The sequence below is a fragment of the Bos javanicus genome, chromosome 23 (assembly GCF_032452875.1).
Source record: "Bos javanicus breed banteng chromosome 23, ARS-OSU_banteng_1.0, whole genome shotgun sequence".
NCBI classification, from domain to species: Eukaryota; Metazoa; Chordata; class Mammalia; order Artiodactyla; family Bovidae; genus Bos; species Bos javanicus.
In genome coordinates this window covers 27,535,127-27,548,659 of record NC_083890.1, presented here as the reverse complement: position 1 = coordinate 27,548,659, position 13,533 = coordinate 27,535,127, and the positions used below count along the sequence as shown (strand labels likewise).

At 52.6% G+C, this 13,533-nt stretch overlaps 4 protein-coding genes across 7 annotated transcripts; 2 read left to right on the top strand and 2 right to left on the bottom strand.

Moving 5' to 3' along the window:
- Nucleotides 1-224: 224 nt before the first annotated feature.
- On the bottom strand, nucleotides 225-2,216 carry LOC133236908 (lymphocyte antigen 6G6e-like). 2 transcript variants are annotated; one of them, XM_061399181.1, is made up of 4 exons: nucleotides 2,124-2,216; nucleotides 1,860-1,982; nucleotides 1,035-1,160; nucleotides 225-893 (listed from the first exon to the last, which is right to left on the bottom strand). In XM_061399181.1, the coding sequence occupies exons 2-4, from the start codon at nucleotides 1,909-1,911 to the stop codon at nucleotides 595-597; spliced, it is 477 nt and encodes a 158-aa protein (XP_061255165.1). In that variant the 5' UTR covers nucleotides 1,912-1,982; nucleotides 2,124-2,216; the 3' UTR covers nucleotides 225-594. The 2 variants fall into 2 exon arrangements, with proteins under 2 accessions (XP_061255165.1, XP_061255166.1); XM_061399182.1 differs by having other exon boundaries at nucleotides 1,860-2,139.
- A 1,453-nt stretch (nucleotides 2,217-3,669) lies between these two features.
- On the top strand, nucleotides 3,670-5,547 carry LY6G6D (lymphocyte antigen 6 family member G6D). The gene is made up of 3 exons (XM_061399183.1): nucleotides 3,670-3,742; nucleotides 3,837-3,983; nucleotides 5,250-5,547. The coding sequence occupies exons 1-3, from the start codon at nucleotides 3,688-3,690 to the stop codon at nucleotides 5,471-5,473; spliced, it is 426 nt and encodes a 141-aa protein (XP_061255167.1). The 5' UTR covers nucleotides 3,670-3,687; the 3' UTR covers nucleotides 5,474-5,547.
- A 743-nt stretch (nucleotides 5,548-6,290) lies between these two features.
- Nucleotides 6,291-9,390, bottom strand: LY6G6C (lymphocyte antigen 6 family member G6C). The gene is made up of 3 exons (XM_061399184.1): nucleotides 8,861-9,390; nucleotides 7,410-7,520; nucleotides 6,291-6,956 (listed from the first exon to the last, which is right to left on the bottom strand). The coding sequence occupies exons 1-3, from the start codon at nucleotides 8,922-8,924 to the stop codon at nucleotides 6,742-6,744; spliced, it is 390 nt and encodes a 129-aa protein (XP_061255168.1). The 5' UTR covers nucleotides 8,925-9,390; the 3' UTR covers nucleotides 6,291-6,741.
- A 168-nt stretch (nucleotides 9,391-9,558) lies between these two features.
- Nucleotides 9,559-13,434, top strand: MPIG6B (megakaryocyte and platelet inhibitory receptor G6b). 3 transcript variants are annotated; one of them, XM_061399165.1, is made up of 8 exons: nucleotides 9,559-9,711; nucleotides 9,864-10,042; nucleotides 10,227-10,292; nucleotides 10,481-10,816; nucleotides 10,992-11,082; nucleotides 11,461-11,501; nucleotides 11,632-11,711; nucleotides 11,837-13,434. In XM_061399165.1, the coding sequence occupies exons 3-8, from the start codon at nucleotides 10,229-10,231 to the stop codon at nucleotides 11,939-11,941; spliced, it is 717 nt and encodes a 238-aa protein (XP_061255149.1). In that variant the 5' UTR covers nucleotides 9,559-9,711; nucleotides 9,864-10,042; nucleotides 10,227-10,228; the 3' UTR covers nucleotides 11,942-13,434. The 3 variants fall into 3 exon arrangements, with proteins under 3 accessions (XP_061255149.1, XP_061255151.1, XP_061255150.1); XM_061399167.1 differs by having other exon boundaries at nucleotides 9,563-10,042; nucleotides 11,613-11,711; XM_061399166.1 differs by lacking the exons at nucleotides 9,559-9,711; nucleotides 9,864-10,042 and having other exon boundaries at nucleotides 10,049-10,292.
- The last annotated feature ends 99 nt before the right edge of the window (nucleotides 13,435-13,533 follow it).

Below are 13,533 nucleotides of genomic sequence, written 5' to 3'. Positions count from 1 at the left end.
GAAAAGAGTTCTTGGAGGTATCACCTAAAAACCTTTACGCTGCAGTGGCTTAAGTAAGATATTGGCAAGAAGGAGGATGCCAACGACAGATGGAGGATGAAGTGAAAGTCATGGTTCAGGTGCCAGCACCCCTGCCCAACCTGCTAAGCAGCTCTACCTTGCTGTTAGAGATAGCACGCGTGCCTGCACAGGTACACGCACACACACACACACAGCAGTGTTACTGAACTTCCAGATAGCACTTTTATTACATTTACTCTTCATAGTTCCCCAAACCTTCCTTCTTGATCTACCAAATTAATCTTTCCTAGCAGGACTCTCTTCCTCATCACACTTGATGCTCCTTCCATTCCCTTGCCTGGGACCCACAGCTCCTTCAAACACCTGCCTTGCCAGAGAGCTGGGGATTACAGAATGCATCAGAAACAAGCATCTAGAAAAGACCAAGGATTTAGGGCACATCTTCTTTATGGGGCTGGGCTCTGGGAACGTTCCTTTGGGCAGCTAGGGGCTGGAGCAATGCCTGGAGGAATCAGGTTTGGGGAGGGGCCTGTGAAGGTGTTGGGCCCACGGATCTGAGATCTCTGTACACAGTCAGGTTCTTGGGCAGATCTCCAAAGATCTCTGTGTAGGTGTTGCCAGGGCCGCAGTGACAGTGGAGGAGTCTTGAACTGGAGGCTGGTGGCCTCCCCAGGTGAAGCTGGCCAGGAGGACAAGCAGGGTGATGAGGAGGAGGCTGGGGAGCTGGCGCGGCGTGGTAGCCAAGTTGCACAGGTCCTGCTCGCAGCAGTGGTGTTGAAGAGTGTAGGAGCGGGACCAGTAGGTGGTGTGGCCCTGCAGGGAGCACTCGGCCCTTGGGAGGCAGCCCTTTCGCTCGATGACCTCACTCTTTTCTATGGGACAGAGGTGGTTGGGGGAGGGGAGAGCTGAGGCTGGGCAGGAAGGAGGCAAGGGCCGTGGGGTCCCACGAAAGGCAGGATTGGATAGCAGTGGGGAAGACCTAGGGAACATCCATCAGACCAGAGTCCTCCTACCTGAGGTACCAATACTGATGCCACAAACTTCATCCTCCTGACACTTGGTGGGAACAGGGTAGCAGGGCTTGACAAAGTTGCAGGTGTAACAGCGGAGCTGTCTCTGGGCCAGGGAGGCGGCAAGACCTGTGGAGTCCGTGGAGATCCGTCAGAGGAGAGGAAGACAGGACAGGTGAGAGGCCCAGCCCAGATTCAGGAATGGGCTGCACAGACAGAGGTGATACACAAAGTGGGGAAAAGGGGGTGGCGAAATGGAGGGAGAAGCAGACGCAAGTAGAAAAAGAGACAGAGAAGGGAGTGGAGACCACGCACGAAAAGGAAAAGGCAGAGAGGCACGAGGGATACAGGGAGCATGCGAGAAATACACAGATATGAACAGAAGCCAAGGGAATCAGAGGTGAACACAGAGAATGACACAAAAGCCGGGCTGGAGCCAGGAGGGGGTGCCAGTGAAGAAACTAAACAGATGGTGCTGAGTCAGATGAGAAAATAGGAATTAACATTGACCAAGGTGCCCAGCAAAGAAGCAAGAGGTGAGGTAAGGGTCAGGGGAGACAGAGGCTTGTCAAAGATGCCACAAGGAAGAGACAGTTATTCTCAAATGCCTTTGAAGGGAAATCTTTCTTATTCCACCTCATCAGGCTGGCCCGAGACCATTCCCAGTAGCTCTTCTTTCCAAACCCACTACAGCTCTCTCCTCGGCATAGGTCAGCACCCTCTCCCTCAACCCCCTACCCCTAGCTCTCAGGCTCCTTCACAAACCCCTGCCACCACCACCGCCCTACCCTGCTCCCTGTCCCCCAGGACTCTCCAGCTCACCCTTACCCAGTGGCCCACCAAGGAACAGGATGCAGAGGAAGATGCTGGAGGTACCCATGTCTGGACCCGGCGGGGCTCAGGAGTCTGGGAGAATGTGATCTGCACCCTGAGATCCTAGAGCTGGAGCATCTGAGTGAGACAGGGAGGGACCAGTAAACAAACACACCTAGGGAGTGAATCTGAGGGTGAGGCGGAACAGGGACCAGACTCAACAGCCTGAAACAGGGGAGTTCCTGGCCCCGAAGCTCTCACACCCTCCCTGCCTCCTACCGGAGCCTTGTGCCCTGGGGGTCTTCTCTGTTCTTGCAGCTTTCTCTTTGCTTGTCTGTCGCTTTTGAATGGTGTCTGTCAGCGTCTGTCACTTTCCCTCCTCCTCCTCTCCCTCCCTCTCCTTGTCTCAAGCTGCTCTTTGCTCTTTCATCTCCTTGTTTTTGTTTGTCTGTCTTCCCCTTCTGTGCATTTAAGTCTCTCAAAGTTACTCTCCTAAACAGCCCTGGCCCAGATCTGTTTTGCGAGTGGTGTTTGAGTGTGGACTCAGCAAGCCCCCACCCACCCACCAACCCGCAAATGCAGCTACAGACCCCACCTAGCTGCCCATCCCTTTGATCCCCCAAGCTTCAACATCTGTACCCCGTAATTATCTCTCCCAGCTTACTACATTAGAGGAAATAATTAATCATGGGTGAGGCCAGAGGGACTGATGTATTTCCACTGGTGCAGGGGTAGGGTTCAGAAAGACTAGGAAGGAAGGCAGGGATAAGATTTGGGTCGGGGGTAGAGTCTGGAAGACTGGGGCTTAAGAGACTGGGGAGAAGAGTCAGCACCTGGGGAATCAGGACAGACTGTACCAGGAGTTAGAAGCAGACGGGGTGGGGAGTGAGACAGAGGAGACACAGGTATCCACTGAGTAGCAGTTTTCAAAAACATTTTTTAATCTCAAGACCTCTTTACACTCAAAAATTACTGAATACCCCAAAGAGTTTTTATTATGTAAGTTATATCAATATTTGCTATATGAGAAATTAAAGCAGAACATTTTAACAGATTCATTAAAAAAATATAAAGCGATAAACCTGTTGTTATTTAGTCCCTAAGTCGTGTCTGACCCTTTGCGACCCCATGAACCTCCAGGCTCCTCTGTCCATGGAATTTTCCAGGCAAGAATACTGGAGTGGGTTGCCATTTCCTCCTCCAGGGGATCTTCCCCACCCAGGGATGGAATGTGCATCTCCTGTTTTGGCAGGGGATTCTTTACCACTGAGCCACCAGGAAAGACCCACACAGTGGTCAGAAACTGTTGCATGTTAACAAAACACATTTTTGTGAAAAATAATGTCTTTCCCAACAGTATAGTGAGAAGAGTGGCATTTCTTTACCCTTTGGGGAATCTATTTAATATGGGGCTTAACAGAAGAAATAGAAGATGGCTGGGTTTTCACATCTGCTTCTGCATTCAGCCTGTTGGGATTTTGATTGAATATATGAAGAAAATCTGACAGATATGTAGCTGGAAAAGAAAGACTGTCCAGGACTCTCTGAAAGGGTCTTAGGAACCCCAGGAGTTCTGGGGTCACCGTTTTAGACGTGTTTCTGAGATGGAGGAATTCGGGGACATCAGAGGATGCTGAGTGCTCTTTCTCTCCTGGGGAGTCCTCCCCCAGGGGGGCCTCCCTGTCCCCACTGGGGCCCCGGTGCCTTCTAGGGGAGACAGACTCTTTCCTCCCTTTTTATTGCCCTATAAAGCCCAAGGCAACAGGGATAAAAAGCCGGCAGAGTGAACACCAGGGAGGGGGGTGGGCGGGAGGGAGAGGCGCTACAGACACAGGCAGACGCAATGAACCCCCTCTTTGCTGGGATCCTGCTCGGCACCTTGCTGGGGGCTGCCTTGGGTAAGGAGGCACCCGGGGCGCCTGTCACAGAGGCCCGTCGCCCTGTGCCAGCCACCCCGGAGCGCCTGATCCAGCACCTCTTCTCTTCCCCCAGGAAACCGCATGCGGTGCTATGACTGCGGTGGAGGCCCCAGCGGCCTCTGCAAAGAGACGGTGACCACTTGCGGAGAGGACGAGCGCTGCGGCTTCCTGGAGCGCAAACCCCAACCAGACCTGGCACAGACCAAACTGCCTGGAAACCGTAAGTCCTCAGTGTGTCCCTCTTCCTTCCAGCCCCTCCCTGCCTCCAGCCCCTACTACTTCAGTCCTTCTGGCTTCCAGAACCTTCCAGGCTCAGTCGAGCTCTGGGCAGATGGTGCCGCTGTCAGAACGAAGCGGCCTGGAGCCCCTTCTGGCTCCTGGCACTGAGCCCCCGGAAGCCTGCTGTCTGCGTGGCCTCACCTCCCTCCTCTTTACCCTCCAGAAAGAGACTCATAGGCCCATGTACTCACAAATGGTTGAAAAAGCTCTCTACCTTGAGGGTAGGGACCGAAATATTCAACCAAACTTCTACTCTGAGGCATCAACTAAGGTCCAGGGAGGTATGTGTGTATGTATAGTCAAATTTTTTAAATTTCAAAATGATTTTAGATTGACAGAAAAGTTAATTTTATTCAAAAATAGTACAGGTTAGCACTGTATATCCTTACCCAACTTCCTGTAATGTTAATGTCTTATATTACCATAGTGTGTGTGTAGTCAGTATCTTAGTCGCTCAGTTGTGTCTGACTCTCTGTGACCCTATGGACTGCAGCCCACCAGGATCCTCTGTCCATGGGATTTTCCAGGCCAGAATACTGGAGTGGGTTGCCATTTCCATCTCTAGGAGATCTTCCCAACCCAAGGATCAAATCTTTGTCTTCTGCATCTCCTGCATTGGCAGACAGATTCTCTACCACTGAGCCAATTGGGAAGCCCATATAACCACAGTACAATTAGCAAAATCAGAATATAACACTGGTCAGTAAGACTAATCTACAGACCTTACTCGATGTAGCCTGTTGTCCCTTTCATGTCCTTTTTCTGATCCAGGATCCACTGGTTTTTGCTCTCCTATCTTAGTTGTCACCTCTCTGTGGCAGTGCTGAGTCTTCCTTTGATTCTATGATATTGACACTTTTTTCCTTTTCTTTGTATTTCTTGATCTTGATACTTTTACTTGAACTCTGATATTTGGTACTGATGCATTATTTTAAAGAATGTCCTGCAACTTGGATTAACCTGATATTTTCTTGTGATTAGACTGAGGTCCTGAATTTGGGGAAAGAAGTGATGTTGGTCCCTTTCAGTGGATGCTGTTAGGGCTTCACGATGTCAGCATGTTAACTGTGATAACTTGGTTTCAGGGAGGTGTTTTTTGAGGGGGGTGGAGGATCCCTTTAGGCTCCTTGAAATCATATCTGCTCTGCCCCAGAAGGCAAGTCCTCAAGCCAGGAGTTCAACACCCCAGTCTCATTTTCTCTCTCAGCCTCAGTGACCTTGATTCATCACCATCCAGCCTGCGTGGCAGCCCATCATTGCAATCGAGTGGAGACAGAAGTGGTGGGAGACGTAACTTATACGACCCACAGGGACTGCTGCGTTGGCGACCTGTGCAACGGTGCTGTGGCGAGCACTGCAGCCCCCATGAGCATTGTGGCTGCAGCAGTCACCATGCTGGCCTGGCTCTTGCCAGGACTCTGGAGAGGGTAATGGGAGCAGGGGAGGAGAAGGCAACAAGGAAATGAAGGAGATCTATGAGCCATTAAAATCTCTCGACCACTCCAGAGCTGACTGGAAAATTCCATCTTTGTTGATAAGAGGGCTGAAGGGGTAATACAGGGGCATCCAGGCTCTAGTTTAGGGGTTATCAAGGATCAGTGGACTTAGCTACAATGGTACACTTCTTACCAACTAAACCCCAAAGGACAACGGAGAATCTGCCCTAAGTGACTCCTACTTGTTGCCAGGGAGAGTCTTTCTTAGCAACAAGGATCACTGAGGGGAGCAGGCTCTGGGCTGGCCACCAGGAATCAGTGAGTCCGGTTGTCTGGGCTTGTTCCCCTTCCCCTCATTGGCAACTTGACTCCCAATATGACTATTTGGAATTGAGAAAGGAAGTGTAAACACTCTGACAGGACAGAGCCTTGGTGCCCCACCTGCCAGGCCAGGTGAGGCCTCTGACTCTAACCTGAGGGACTGAGGCCTAGAAGGAGGGTCCCAGGTCCCATCCCTGTGCAACTCTCCTACCCCTTCTGAGGAGCCCGCAAGTCAGGCTTGCACCTCCTTCTTGGCAGTACAACACAGGTGTGGCCTAAATATAGGATAAAGATTGTTTCTTAAAATACTGGGCCACCCCCAGACACTGGAAGAAAGGACAGGTCTGAAAAACCTGTTTCTCCCTTACCCCAACCCTGGCCTCCCAGAGAAACTCCCTGAAGGGCCCTTTGGTGAGGGTGGGGGCTGAGAGTGTTATTTCCTGGGAGGGGGCTGCTGACAGTAGATCTTCTGACAATAAACACACAATAGATCGGCTCTACATGTTTATTACTCGAAATGGAAAGGGGTGGGCATGGGGATGAGGTATGTATGGGGAGCCAGGATTTGAAGTGTCAGCTCATACGGTGAGGTTATTGGGTGCTTCCTGGCAGCCTTCACTGGGGACAGGACAGAACTCCATTCCAGATTCCAATTGCTCTTCACACAGGGCATAGGAAAGCGCAGGAAGCAAAGTGGGGAGCTCTCCCTGGAAGCAATGGAGGATCTGGAGTAGTGTCGAGGGAAATGGGAAGGGTCTCTCTGGGAAAGCAGAGTGGAGGGTATGAGTGGAAAGATGGATGGAGAGACCACTATCTAGTTAAAGCAATATGAAGCATCTGGAGAGATGCTTTTCTGAGCAAAGGGAAGCAGAGGGTATGGAGACACAAGAAGAGAGGCTCAGGTGAAGGCAGATGGAAGGAGGGGCAGCCATGGAGCCAGTCTCAGTGCAATAGCCAGAGGCCAAGGCCAGCCAAGGAGGTGAGGAAGACAAGGGTCAGGGCCGGCGTGGGCCGCGGGGCTGGGCTATTGCAGTTGTCCTGGCTGCAGCAGGTGGTGTTATAGGTCAGGCCCCCCTTCTGGTTGGTTTGGTTGACTGCCGGCTTACAGGGCTCTCCTGGTGTGCCACAGTCAAGTCGGGAGAAAACCCACATCTTCCCTGGGGTTAGGAGGGAGCAAAGAGGTTAGTAAAGACAGGCACCCGGCATGCCTGGGTCCATCTCCCCACCCCATGCACCCCATTCAAGCTTCCATCCTTCCCAACTCCGCCCCTGGTCCTGCCCTTCTGTATCTCTTCTCAGTCTAACCTTTCTTGTGCACTTCCTTACCCTGCCCTCTCACCCCAAACCCGGGCCTATCGCTTGCTGTCCATGAAGCTTTGGACCTGCTCCTGTCTCTTTCAGAGGCTGTTTCCTCAATATAATAATAGCATCCACATCATAGGATGTCATGAACATAAATTCAAACAACCCATGTGAAGATACAGGATGGGGCCTGGGAAACAGTAATCCTTGGCCAAATATTATCATTGCTGTAGTTCTCTGTTCCACCTCAGCCCCAGCTGTAGAGTCCCCCACTGGCCCCCACTCCCCACTGAAGAAGGGGATGGTACCGATGTATGCGTGGGTTGTCAGGCATTGCTGTCCTGGTTCCAGGCGGCAGGACTTCCGGTCCACACAGCCCAGCACTGGGAGCTTGTAGCAGGAGTGACATCGAATATCAGCTGGGAAGACACAAGTGACCAAATACATGACTCACCAAGGGATGAGCCAAGCTGGTGGGTGGGGTTGGAGAGGAGTCAGTCAAGTTGGGGTTCTGACCTGTTTGGTCTGCTAGGGACAGAACAGGTAAGGGATGCAAAAGAAATGTAGAAGTGGGTAAGGGTGGAGTTGGTCTGTGAATGGCCCACACCCTAAACATCTTTCTTCACTCCAACCCATCTGGAGATGAGTCAAGAGGGGCAGTTACCAACAATGGGGCTGGGGACTGATGGAATCTGAGACTACCACTGGGAAGGAATGTGTAGGTGTCTAGGGAGGAGATGAAGGAATTCAGAAGGTTACAGATGAAGGGATGAAATAGGAAGAAATATTCAAAGTAAAAAAATCAATCGTGGAGGTTACAACACTTGCAGGAATGGCTTGGAGCTTAAGGCGGGCAAGAAAGCCACCTGGCTGGGCCAGTTAAGCAAAGCATTCTTTACCTCCTGGGGCTGCCAAGGGTGTGGGAAGAGAAAGCAGACTCAAAATAAATCCTCCCACCCTGGTAGGTCTCCGACAGAAAGGAGTAGTATCTGAGAGGCAGATCATCAGAATAGATCTGAGCACTTTACCAAAATGGAAAGGATGAGCGCAGAAGGCGGCACCCCCAAGGTTGCCTGAGGGGCCCAAGGTTCCTGCCACATCTGATTCAAGGTTTAAGAGAAGGAAGAGTTCAGGCCATGGGTGGAGGAGCCTGGTGATCACCTCTCAGTGAAACCCACCTCATCCTGGGGGTGAGCAACATTGACACTCTCTCCCTAGAAGGCAGGGCAATCTCCCTGGCTCCCTGGAATCCTCCACAGAGCTTGTGTCCCTGGAAGTATGCACCCCAGTTGGGAGCAGGGCAGGGAGGGGATCTAGGAAAGACCACTGCTTGAGGGACAGAGCACAAAGTCCCTGATGGAGTAGATGGGAGGATGGGTGGCAAAAGAAGCCCCAGCCAGATGCCTAGGTTTCTGGGAGGACACCCTGGCTGAGTGCAGGTGGAGAGAGGAGAAAGCAGGTAAACTGGATCCTGGAGTGGGGTTAGAAGGGGAACTGGATATGAGAGTTTATGAGAATTGGGGAACCAGGAACCTGTAACCCTGGGCAGTTAGAAGAGTGGGTTTTGGAGGTGGGGAAGAGGCTGAAGGATGGAGATGGGGGAGAACAGAGCAAGGACCCTGTCACAGGGGCACAGGAGAGCCGAGCCAGTTGGGTCTGAGGGCGCTTGGGATCCATGGGTACTGTAGGACAGTGGCTGGGGCAGGGTTTAAAAATCCTGACCAGGTGAACCACATCCTGAGGGGCCCCAGGGGCTCACCTGAGACCCAGCAGAGCAGAGCAGACAAGGAGAGCAGGAGAAGGGCTCTCATGGTGAGGGTCATGAGAACGGCAGCAGCCGACAGAGCAGGACTTCAGGGATCTGGCTATCCGTTTGGGACTTGAGTGGCCTTTTTGGAGCTTATAATCACAACAGTCCCTCCCTCCCTGGCCTCTGGTGGCTCCTCCTTCCCCATTTAGGGAGGGGCTAAGCAGGACCCAGTGGAGGAGTGGGATGGGGATGGGAAGAGACAGGTATGGGGAGGGCAGGTGCAGCAGTGACTAACTCCATTTTGCTTCTTGGTTTCCGTCTAAGACACACCCTCCTGGCCCCCAGGAGTAACATCTCTGTCTGCCTAATCCTCTGGAGAAGTATCACTAAAGGCCCCTGTGATGTTATAGTGGCTTGGGTGGTAGGAGCATCTCCTGGTTCCTGGGAAATGGACAATGGGGTGCAGCCCCAGCTGCACCAAATTTTAGTTCCTGGGGAGCATTGGTAGGGGCATGTAGGCAGGAATTAAGCATCAAATTCATCTCACTTCAGCCCCCACTTTATTTCCCCAAGCCCTGCTCAGCCACAGGATGAAGGAGTAGGGTTTGTGATGTCATCATGAGTTTGTGTGATGTCATAGCAGCAGAGGCAAGGGCTGGAGCTGCCTGTTAAGGAGGGGTTGCCTCAGGACCCCTGAAGATTCTCAGGACCTTGCCCTGGCTCCACTTGGGTTTGGCCTGGCCTTGGTTCCTCTGGTGCAGTAAAGGCCGAGGGTGTGGGGCTGTGCATCTGCTCCAGCCAAAACCTGCTCAGCTGGGTGCGGCTCCTTGGGCCAGGAGGGACAGAATGGGCATAGAGAGGTGAGGTAGCAGCTAAAATAGGAATAGGAGTAGTCACAATGGCAAGCACATAGTGCTCCTATGACTCAGCCATTGTTCTAGGTGTTTTCCATGTATTATTTGATTTATTCTCCAAATACTCTGAGGTAGGTGCCTTTACACCCATTTTACAGATGAGCAAACAGGCTCACAGAAGTGACTTGTGCACATCTCGCAGCTAGTAGATAATGAAATCAAGATTTGAATTCAGACGGCCAGAATCCAGAAATCCTGGTGCTCCTCGCAACTGCTATGCTGCAAGAGTTGACGACTGCTCAAGTGCTTGTGTAAAGGAGCCTAGCATGAATTTTAAGTGAGCACTGGTTAAGGGCTGTGAACTTGCCTCTGAGGATTCCCAGAGGGATCTGGGCAGCTGTGGCCCCTCCCCCACCCCTTATCAGTGCCCCCAGACCCGCGGTCTCCCCCTCCACCCCCCTTTGATTTCCCTCCGGTCTCCTCCGCTGATTCACTGCCCTCCTCTTCCCACCACATCCCAGCCATGACCCTGGTTCTGCAGCTGCTGCCGCTGCTGCTGCTGTCGAGGGCCCTGGGGGATCCAGGGGGTAAGCCATCCCAGTAAAGTTGCAATGGCGGGAGGAAAGACTGAGGGGGGAGGAAGGGGCGACAGGAGGGTGAGATGTAAATGGGAAGATCCAGGATGGCAAGACAGCACGGGAGAGCCATCAGACTAAGTGGGAGGGTCGTGTTGCCCTATAGTCTTGCCTTAACCATCGCCTCTGGCCTCCCATAGCTTCACTGAACGGCCACCCCGGGGACCGGGTGAATCTCTCCTGCATAGGGGTCTCGCAACCCACCCGTTGGGTCTGGGCACCTAGATTCCCGGCCTGCAAAGGCCTGTCCAAAGGACGCCGCCCGATCCTGTGGGCCTCACCGAGCGGGACCCCCACCGTGCCTCCCGCCCAGCCCTTTGCTGGCCGCATAAATGCCCTGGACCTTGGTATCCGGCGACTGGAGCTGCTCTTGAGTGCGGGGGATTCTGGCACCTTTATCTGCAAGGGTCGCCAAGAGGAGGAGAGCCGTACGGAGCTTCATGTGCTGGGAGACCGGGCCTACTGCAAAGCTCTGGGTAGGTCTATGTCTTCATGCGCAGGGGACCTAACTCTGACACACGTCCCCAGCAGGGTGAGAGGCCTCGGCTGGGGGTTCCTGGGGTGGGGGTGGGGAGGTGCGGTGCGGCTAGCGCTCTGTACCCCCTGACCTCGGCATCAACCACTCCCACCCCGCTTCCAACCATCCCCCAGGGTCGTCGTATTTCCAGATTCTGATCCCGCTGCTGGGCGCTGGGCTGGTGCTGGGCCTTGGAGTATTGGGCTGGGCCTGCTGGCGGCGCAGGTGAGCACAAGGGGCAGAGCCTGATTGAAAGGGTCTTGACCCGAGGAGCGAGGGGAGGAGCGAGGGGCAGGCCCAGAACTTTCGCAGACCAAAGCTAGATCCGGTGTGGTTTGGAGATGAGTGGGGGAGGTTAGAAGTGGGGGGCGAGGCCAAGGGCTGGTGGGTGGAGCCCTAGCTAAGGAGGCGAAGCTGGAGGCAGAGCAGGCTCCACACGTGGGTTGATGTATCTGTGGGGGTTGAACTTACGTTGTTTTCCCCCAGTCAGAGCCTGAAACTGGCTGGGTCGTTGTTGGCGCGTGGGGGAGGGGTTGGGGGGGTGCCCAGAACGAAGCAAGACAAGGTTAGTGCTTCTCAAAGACTCTTACCCATCCTTTACAGGCGCTCGCCCCCTCATCCGCCTGAACCAACCCCCAGATTTGGTGAGACTAACTCCCCCGCAGTTTTCCTTCTCTGCACATTCCCCACCCAGTACTTGAGTCTGAGCCCTTGCTGGGAGCAGACAAGTTGGTCACCTTCTCTCAATCCTTCAGCTCTGTCCCCCCCACATAGTTCCACTCGTGAAAGCAGAGCCCCAGAGGCCAGAAGAGGAGGAAGAGCCCAAGATGCCAGGGGACCTGGATCAGGAGCCGGTAAGGGCTTGGGAACGGGATGGGGGCTGGCCAGAATCCTTGAGTCTAGTGGACGGGGAGAGAGGCCTGGATACCCAGGGGAGTCAGACTTCTGAGACTCTCCTGCCTTCCTCCCCACCTTTCAGAGCCTGCTCTACGCAGACCTGGATCACATGGCCCTCAGAAGTTCCAGCCGACTGTCCCCAGTGGTCCCTGCTGATGCCTCCACCATCTATGCTGTTGTAGTTTGAAGGGAAGCCTTTACAGCAAACCTCACAAGCTGGGGGCTCCCAGATCTCCATTACACCCCTCCCCTTCTTGGCCCTTCACCTGGCAAAGGAAGGCACCATGGGATAGAAATGAGCACTAGACTGGGAGTTGAGAGACCTAGGTTCCAGGCTATCTCTGCTGCTGATCTTGGTCCTTCCTTACCCCTGTCTCTCACACCCGTTTAACCACCTTAAGACACCAGCAACTCCTAGATTGTTTTCCTATCTCTTCACTTCTCTTCACAGTCAAGCTCTTTGAACCAAGGGCCTACACGTGTCTCTTCCATTTTTTCCTTCACTCCTGCTACTCACCTGGTCTCCATGAGATTGCCAGTGATGTATTAATAGCCACACCCACTAGATGTTTTGTTAGCATTCATCTGGCTTGACCTTTGATTGCTCCATTTAAGCTCTGTTTTTCTTTAACGTTGGTGTCTTTCTCCTGGACTCTGTTTCCTTCCTCCCTATTCCCACAGTATTCCCACCATTTCAGGTTTGTCTTTTTAATATCTGCTTTTCTCCCTCTTCTAGGATGCTGTCATCCACAGCCAGTCCTTAGCCTTTACTTTAACTCTGCAAACAACACCCAGAATTCCTTCCAGTTCCCATCTCTGATAGATTTCCAAACTATCCCTCAGACATCCCTGCCTGGCTGACCCTAGGCATTTTGCACACAGCGGGTCCAAAAGCCAATGCACTGTCATCTCCCAAGCCACTTATTTAATCCTCCCTCCCATGCATCTTCTCTTGATCAACCCTGTTGCCCAAGCCAGAAACTGGGAGTCATGTAACCTCCTTCCTCTCACTCCCATATGATAAACCAAGTCCTGTCTTTCTATTTTAATGTCGCTGTCAAATCCATACCCTTTTCATGTCCGGCACTGCCACCTGAGTGTACTCTCTTCAGTTCCTCCCTGGATTTCCCATAGCCTCATCTCATTCTCCTGCCCTTGCTCTCCTCGCTGAAACCAGAGTCTCCCCGAATGCTAACCTCCCGACCGCCTACATTTCAGCTGTATTTCAGTTCTGGCCCTTAGCCTTGGTTTCAAGGTGCTACAGTACTTTACTTATTCTCCAGGCTTATCTCTGTCACTCGATGCCTGGAACATGACAGCCTTTGAGAAATTCTCCCCAGCCCACAAATATGCCCGTGCCCAGTGCAGTTCCTTCTTCCTGGGTTACCCTTTGTCTCCTTCTCACCATGCGCCTGGCTAATTCTTACTTATCCTCAGGACTCAGTTCAAATGCAGTCTTTTCTGGGAAGCTATTTCTGACCCTCTTGGCCCACTCCTGCATATACTTTGATGCTCTCTGGAGCCCCTTATTTCTCTCACAGCAACAGCCTCCTGTGAATTGTTCCATTACAACCTGTATTTCAATTTATAAGAAATTTTCATGTACTGTGAGTTCCCTGATATCAGGAGACTGAGCCTTTTTCTCTCACTGCTAAGCCTCGGTAAATGAATGAAAATGAATGTCCCTGGAAATGTCATTTCCTCCTATTAGCTCGGGGATGGGCTGTTGATCTCCAAGTCTCTGAATCATCTGACATTTAGATAAATTCAGTGAATGAC

What these genes read in the sequence shown, in the direction of transcription:
- LOC133236908 (XM_061399181.1), bottom strand. Translation starts at nt 1,911, where the DNA reads ATGGGTACCTCCAGCATCTTCCTCTGCATCCTGTTCCTTGGTGGGCCA. An exon ending in GTTCCTTGGTGGGCCACTGG is followed by an intron (nt 1,161 to 1,859) that starts GTAAGGGTGAGC and finishes CGGACTCCACAG; the next exon opens with GTCTTGCCGCCTCCCTGGCC. An exon ending in CATCAGTATTGGTACCTCAG is followed by an intron (nt 894 to 1,034) that starts GTAGGAGGACTC and finishes TCTGTCCCATAG; the next exon opens with AAAAGAGTGAGGTCATCGAG.
- LY6G6D (XM_061399183.1), top strand. Translation starts at nt 3,688, where the DNA reads ATGAACCCCCTCTTTGCTGGGATCCTGCTCGGCACCTTGCTGGGGGCT. An exon ending in CTTGCTGGGGGCTGCCTTGG is followed by an intron (nt 3,743 to 3,836) that starts GTAAGGAGGCAC and finishes CTCTTCCCCCAG; the next exon opens with GAAACCGCATGCGGTGCTAT. An exon ending in GACCAAACTGCCTGGAAACC is followed by an intron (nt 3,984 to 5,249) that starts GTAAGTCCTCAG and finishes TTTCTCTCTCAG; the next exon opens with CCTCAGTGACCTTGATTCAT.
- LY6G6C (XM_061399184.1), bottom strand. Translation starts at nt 8,924, where the DNA reads ATGACCCTCACCATGAGAGCCCTTCTCCTGCTCTCCTTGTCTGCTCTG. An exon ending in TCTGCTCTGCTGGGTCTCAG is followed by an intron (nt 7,521 to 8,860) that starts GTGAGCCCCTGG and finishes GTGTCTTCCCAG; the next exon opens with CTGATATTCGATGTCACTCC. An exon ending in GACAACCCACGCATACATCG is followed by an intron (nt 6,957 to 7,409) that starts GTACCATCCCCT and finishes TCCTAACCCCAG; the next exon opens with GGAAGATGTGGGTTTTCTCC.
- MPIG6B (XM_061399165.1), top strand. Translation starts at nt 10,229, where the DNA reads ATGACCCTGGTTCTGCAGCTGCTGCCGCTGCTGCTGCTGTCGAGGGCC. An exon ending in TGAACCAACCCCCAGATTTG is followed by an intron (nt 11,502 to 11,631) that starts GTGAGACTAACT and finishes CCCCCCACATAG; the next exon opens with TTCCACTCGTGAAAGCAGAG. An exon ending in GGGACCTGGATCAGGAGCCG is followed by an intron (nt 11,712 to 11,836) that starts GTAAGGGCTTGG and finishes CCCACCTTTCAG; the next exon opens with AGCCTGCTCTACGCAGACCT.